Below are 7,122 nucleotides of genomic sequence, written 5' to 3' on the forward strand. Positions count from 1 at the left end.
GGAGCTGCCAGCTTTGGGATTTGGGTCAGACGGGGCTGCAGAAGTAGAGGGCTGGGCTTCCCAAGCCAGGCTCTGAGTGTCTGAATGGGGGGCCTGGGATGGAGGTGGGGGGGGGGCAGACTCACTGGGGGAGTGGCACTGGGGGCCACACGGAGCTCCATGCTTCACAGCAATAAATTGGGTCCCTGTCGCGATCCCATGGACTCCCAGCAGACGAGACCCGGCAGTGTGGCCAAGGAGAGGAAGCCCAGAGGAGGCAGAGAGAGAGAGGGTCCTAGGTCAGTGGGCGGGAAGCTCAGCACTCGGACTCCTGGCTGTCAGCACTCCCTGGCACCCGCCAGCAGGAACATGCCGATGGCACATCAGGATGGCCTTCAGCTCTGAGAGAGGCACACCTCCTCCCGAACCAGGGCCGGGCAGAGTGCCTGTCCCTGCGCGGTGGCTTTAGACAAAGTCTGTGGCTCACAGCTCTGCGTGGGTAGAAAAGACTGGAAGACCAAGTCCCCCTCGATGCTCAGCTCACCACAGGCTGAGGCCAGAAAGACCTTCCTTTTCCCTACCGCTCTCCTCAGAAGGCTCTGGGGCTGCTTTCTCCTTAGAAAGTCACCTCTCCTTCCCCAGCCTCAGTCTCCTTGCCTTTTGCCCAGACCCAGGAGGGACCTATTCAACGTCTAGAGCGAGCCCCAGGGCCACAACTCCCTTCCCGCCTCCTGTCACCCGTCCATCCCACAGCCGCCCAAGTGCCTCCCAGGCGTACCAGCACTGGGCTCCGCAGAGAGCAGGACGGGAGCTGCTTGCTTGGCTGAGTCTATTCCGTGGGGATTTCCACTTAGGGCCCTTTCCATCTTCCCCAGGGACTGGGCACGCACGCAGGTGCCAGCGAGGGTGGGTGCTGGGGGCTCTGGCTGGGTTTGCCACTGGGGAAACTGCAGGGAGGGAGGAGAGAGTGCCCGCTGAAGGACTGGGCACCATGGTCTCGCTCCTGCCTCTGTGACCTTTCCCGTGGGCAGGTAGCCCACACCTGAGGTCCTCAGGATCCCCGGGGCGGGGTGAGGTCAGGACCAGGCTCCATCCACGGCTCACCTCCGAGCCCCAGAGCTGTTGACAAAATGCTGAGAAATTCTAGAACTTTCCCTGACAGCTGCCCCTTTCCCCAGGTCTTCCCCACATTAAAGCAGGATCTTTTTCTTCTTTTTTTTTTTTAATGTATATTTTCTTATTGATTTTTTACAGAGAGGAAGAGAGAGAGAGAGCTAGATACGTCGATGAGAGAGAAACATCGACCAGCTGCTTCTTGCACAACCCCCACCAGGGATGTGCCCGCAACCAAGGTACATGCCCTTGCTCGGAATTGAACCTGGGACCTTTCAGTCCGCAGACCGATGCTCTACCACTGAGCCAAACCGGCTTCGGCTAAAACAGGATCTTCTAAGAACATACATAACTCAGCACCATGCTCCTGGTATTATTACAACGTTTGGCTTGTTTTGTTTTTTGTTTTGTTTTTTAAGCAAAATGTGGTCCCTTCCGAAGAATGCAAACAAATCAGCCACCACTTTTACTTCCTCTGGACACCAAGCTCCGCCCACCGCGGGAGTGGGGTGGTCATGGGGGCTGTTCACTCACTTCCAAGGATTGATTTCCCTGCCACATACCCCCAGGGAGAGGCCTGCCCTGGGAGGGAGACCACCCGCTCAACGCCTGGCCATGCCTGGCCATTCGATCTGGTATCTGCTCATCTGTCTGTCTGTCTGTCTGTGAGATCAACAGCCTCCAGCCAGCTCCGTGCCTGCCTCGCCAGCCCCAGCCCCAGCCCCAGCCCAGCCAGCTGTAATTCCTGCCTGTTACAAGTGTTAACACCTGGCCCGGGGCCTTCCTCCCCCGCAGTCTCCAGGTGCCTCCCTGGGCCCAGCCCACTGACCCCCACGGGGTTTGACTGAACATGTTCACAAGCCTCTGAGAGGCGGGTGGAGGTGGGAGTGGGGGAAGGAGGAGGGGGGGGGAAGGCAGAGGGACACCTGACAGATGGGGAAACTGAGGCAGGGCTTAGGGCAAGCGCTTGAGTTGGGGAACAGATCTCAGGATGGCGGAGAGAGAATTCGGGTGTATTTCCCAGCTCACTGCCCTTGACTTCCGCAGGACACTTCCCACCCCACGCCCAGCTGTGTGTGGGCAGTGCAGGCTGGTGATCCCTGGGTGAAATGGGGGGAAGCAGGCTCAGAGAGGTGGGTCACACAGAAGTGAGGTACCCTCCCAAGCCCTAGCACAGAACCCCTGAATCGGGGCCTCTGCCTCTGGAATGTAGTAGGCACAAGGCCGGGCCCTAATAAGATAGTTCATTTTTCCCCCAAGAAGGAGAGAAAGACAAGTTCCTCCTAACAGACAAGAACTAGAGAAACCAGTGCTTGCTGCCCCCCTCTTCCTGTCCCAGCTCTGCCACTGCCTGGCTGCAGGACCTGGAGCACATCGCCGTCCAGGGCCCTCTCGGTCTGAGGACCTTCTGGTCTACCAGCTCTTGGGGCTGAGGCCTGCCGAGATGGGGATTCGGGGTGCCTTCTGAGGGTGGCACAGGTAGAAATCCCAGCTACCTGGTCTCCCCTGTAAATCCCTCCTGGGGGCTGCGTGAGCTGGGTGGGCAAAAGTGGGCAGGGGCAGCCGCAGTGAGCTCAGATGCTGAAAGGCCTGGAATCTGACAGCCTGGGGGCAGAGTGGGAACAGCAATCTGAGGCCCATCTACTCTCCTGTCCCTGTCCCAGCCCCGGCCCTGGCCTTGGTCCAAACCCTGAGAAGGTGACTCACCCTCTATCCCAGCTCCAAGACCAGAGACAGGGGGCCTTAGAGGGGACGGCTGCTGACCACCGTGCTCAGGCAGACAGGAGAAGCTTATGGCTGACCACACTGCCCAGCCCAGATCCCAGGTCAGCTGTGCCCCTGCAGCTTCCTTGTTAGACCTTTGTCTCCCGCTGAACTGTCCCCCCCCCCCGCCCCCGCCAAGCACCCCATCTCAGGATTCCCTCACACCCACAGGTCATCGGTGTGCTAACATCCGTAGCCACAGGCAGCCATGGTCACTGGCACTCGAAGACAGGCAGCCCCAGACACAGCCCTCACACCCATATTTCCCAGCACCATCAGGCATGGCCACGAGCACGGATATCCATGCACAAAGACATCTGTGGGGCTTTCCCCTCACCCTGTCATGGAGGCATGTGCACACATGCACACACACACGCACACTACACTCACATGCCCAGTCATGATCACAGTCATGCAGTGTCATAAGCAGACACAGGTGCTGACCTTCACACAGGCACAGATACTTCTAGACTTCCTCTCTCTCTCTGACACATACACACACGTATCATAGAAACAGCCACTTGCTGACACTTGTATGCGGACACAGCAGCACACCCTGTCACGGGCTGTGGATCCCCCAGGCATAGCTCACACGAGTTCACATCCGTGATCACCCGGTTGCAGGCACAGACACTCCTATTCACAGAAACACACTGGTGTACAGATGACGCCCTTTAGGGTCATAGGCCCAGAACACACACACACACACACACACACACGCATGCACACACGTCTCTGCTCAGACAAAGCAGCATCCCTGTCCCCCCAACCCCCAAACAATCCATGTGGCCAGGACGGCTTTCCAGGTTTTCCCAACATCTTTCTCCTGGGTGGCTCCTCTCTGGGTGCTCCCCGATACACCATTACTCACCAGACCCCAGCCCTCCCGCAGGCACTGCCCGGGGAAGTGCCTCCTCCAGCTCCCAGAGCAGAGCCTGGTCTCTCCAGCTCACCCCTGCAGCCCACACCCTCTCCTCCCGCCCTCCCCTTGGCCAGGGTCCCCATGACGGCAAAGAACAGCATGGCCTTAGCGGGGGGACCGGAGCGGGGGGCGGGAAGGGCCAGAGAGACAGGCCGGTTCCCGCAGCGGCCTTCCCTGCAGCGGGCATGGCCTCCGGCCTGGAATCTCCGGCCGCCGGGCCGCCCCCTCAGGTCTCTTTATGCCCAGGCGGCCGTGGGCCAGCCGGCGCCCGGGGAAGGATGGGCTGGGCAGAAGAAAGACTTCCCCTTGGGTGTCTGTCCTGGGCACAACTCTCAGCACCTGATCAACAGAGATCCTCGGCCGTGCCTCCTCCGTCCCAGCCCTCACACAGCCAGAAATAAACACGGCCGCCCCCAAGCCACGGCAGGCAGGCTCGGGCGGGCGGGCGGGCGCCCCCAGTCTCCAGGCTCTGCTCCCCCTGTCCCTGGCTAGAGAAGGGGTGGCGAGCCAGGGGAAGGAGGACACGCAGGTGGCACCACACCCTGGTGGCTCTCCTCTCTGACGTTCACCCCGGGGACCGCAGCCCCTCTCCTCATTCCCAGACCTTAAATTCTCACCCTCACCTCCCACCCCCAGGCCCTGCTGTCCTCAGTCCAGGAGGGGGAGATTCTTTAATTGAAGTTTTCCGGAATGCAGGGGCTGGAGACTGGGGAGAGGCGGGTGTAATTTAGAGAACTGGTTTCAGTGTGTCTGTCCCCTCTGGCCTCTGGGACCTGCCGGCGGGGGGATGAGGCCGCTTGGAAAACAAGGGACTCCCTGGAATTGAGGCTCCGGAGGGCTGTTTATCCCTCGGTTGGTTCCCCAGTCAATGCACATCTCCCCAAAACACCGCGCCCGGTTTCCCAGCCTTATTTACTGAAAACGTCTTTTGTATCCGCATTTCCCGGGGATGGAATCCTCCTTTCCCTCTCTCCCTTTCTCCTCGGTCCTCGGTTTTCCAAAAGGAACGAATTTAACATGGAGAATCGGGGTTTGGGTCGGAGAACAAGCCCACCCCCTTCCGAACAACTACATGTTCAGTGAGCCCCCCCTTTCGCCAGGATGGACAAGCGAGAAATGAATAAAACGCGCATTCAATGGCATCTCGGAGCAGCAAATACACCACATTCACTTCTGAGGCTGAAGATTAATCTAGAGCAGAGTGGGGAGAGTCTGGTGAAATCCCCCCATACCCCTGCCCCTGGGGTCCCCGGAGCCTCTGGGCTCTGGAATAGGAAGGCAAATGGGGGGTTATTGTGGGGAAATCTCTCGATGGAGGCGCCAGCAGCGGTGGGGGTGGCAAGGACGGCGCAGGATGGTTTTGCCCATGAAGACCCCAAAATGGAGAAGAGGAGTGGCTGGGCCCCAGGGTCAGCGTTGGATTTCCACAAACCCAACCGCGAGCAGACGGAGGGTATTGGGGTGGGGGGTCCCCCCAGATCGGGATGGGTGGAGGCTGAGGATGTAAGATCAGGAGACCTTCTGAGACGGGCTAAGCCCTCCACTCCAGCCTCTGCAGCGAGTGTAGCAGGGAAAATGGTGATTATCAGAGAAGCCAGGAGTAGGATTTGAAGGCGACACCAGCAGAAAATCGGGGGAGAGGGGATAGAGAATGGGGGGCTGCAAGGAGGCCAGGAGAAAGGAGCCCCAGCCCGGGGCCGAGCCCACCCCAGCCGGCGCCCCCCCGCCCCCCAACCTCCCCGGAGGACGCGGCGACGAAACGGGGCCGCGGGCAGACAAGGGGCGAGTCTTACCACCAAATTGGGTAGCCGGCGAGGACCCCGGTGCCACCGAGCAGGAGGCCGAGGAGCAGCCCGAGCAGGTGGGGCTCCATTGGAAGCGGCGCCGAGGAGGAAGTTTGCCCCCGACCATGAAGCGGGGGAGCGACGCCCCCACTAGTTGGAACAAAGTCCACTTGAGGTTGGGAATGACTTTCTCGCTTGTCAGAGGCGCACCTCCGCCCGCGGCCGCCCCCCTGCGCGCCGGGCGCGGAGCCGCCGGGCCGGGATGTCAGCGCGCAGCCAATCAGCGCGCGCGGCCGGCGGAGGAGATGCGTCCCTGGTTCGGCCTGTCAATCACGCGCCCCTCCCGCCGGCCCGCGCGTCGGGGCGCGGGGAAGGGCATCGCCCTGCAAACTTGGGCAAAGCCCGCGCCCCGGGCACAGGGAGAACCTGGGGGGCGGGGGATAGAGGGGGGACGCGGCCCGGTGGACCCTCTTGCTGGACCGCCCGGCATCCTCGCCAGCCAGGGCCAGGGAGCCGGGGGCGTTCGCGCGGCTCCGGGTCGGCGTGGGCACGGATGGGTGTCTCCGCTCCCCTGGGGGGGCGGCGTGACCCCTGGGGCCTGGGGCCCTGGAGGGATGGACAGTAGAAAGCACAGAGATGCTCCCAGAAGCCTGGAGCCGAGGGTCGCGGAGGGGGCTGGGAAATGCCGCCCCTCCCAGCCTCCAGCCTCCGGCCTCCGAGCCCCGAAGCCCCAAAGCCGCACGGCCCGGCCGCGGGAGGCGGCTTCGCGGGTGTCAGAAGGGCCTGCGGAGGCTCCAAGGTCTGGCTGCGGGCGGCGCCGGGGCCGGGGCCGTGTCACCGGAGTCTTTTGTCAGGGAGCAGATCGGTATCGGGACCTCCTGCTGCCTTTGCATTTCCTGCAACTGACACCGGCGGCCAGTTGCATTTCCTGCTCCCGAGCCGGGTCACTTTCTCCTCTTCCAGGGGGTCAGGCCAGGCCGCCCTCCAGCTCCGGTGGGAAGCCTGGCCCCGCGGTCCCATTTGGATTTGGGGGGATGAACGTTTAAGGGGTCCTCGGAACACCCTGCTGCCCTCCAGACACACCCCTCCTCCCCGACCGTCCTGCCCTTGGCTTCAACCTGCGGTTTTCGATAAGGTCCCTTTGCCCCGTGTGGACACCAAGTGTACCCCAATACCACCACCCACCCACCCACCCCGGCCCTCATCATAGCTAAAACGTCCTCCCAAGCCCGTGGCTTCTTTTTGTCCTCCCCCTCTCCAAAGTCAAGGAATTCGGTCTCAGCCTTGAGTGGTGCTGAGATGGAGGGCACACCTTGGGGGGACTTGCCCGCTGTCGCCTGGGTGGCCTGCCCCTCAACTCCCCGCCCTGGCCACCCAAGGCCTCCGGAGGCACTCGGGACCCTGGAGCAGCCCTGGGCCTGGGGTGAAGCAGGCAACGCCAGGGAGAGGGGGGCGAGGGCCGCTGCTCAGAGAACCAGAGCGGGAGGGGCAGCCCCAGGTCCTGGGGAGGGAGGCCTGGAGCTCGGGCTCGTGCAGGTGGGGGTGGGGGGGCTCGACCGG

General features: G+C 62.0%; 1 protein-coding gene across 1 annotated transcript in view; it reads right to left on the reverse strand.

Annotated features, from left to right (window-relative positions):
• The window catches only part of WNT3 (Wnt family member 3), a 43,735-nt gene extending 37,967 nt beyond the window's left edge, over positions 1-5,768 (reverse strand). Inside the window, exon 1 of the mRNA XM_084861749.1 lies at positions 5,572-5,768. Within this exon, the coding sequence (XP_084717875.1) occupies positions 5,572-5,651 (80 nt within the window). The 5' untranslated portion in view covers positions 5,652-5,768. The remainder of the gene's footprint in view (positions 1-5,571) is intronic.
• Positions 5,769-7,122: the final 1,354 nt, after the last annotated feature.

This window comes from Pipistrellus hanaki, assembly GCF_964339955.1.
Source record: "Pipistrellus hanaki genome assembly, chromosome: 16".
Classification (NCBI taxonomy): Eukaryota; Metazoa; Chordata; class Mammalia; order Chiroptera; family Vespertilionidae; genus Pipistrellus; species Pipistrellus hanaki.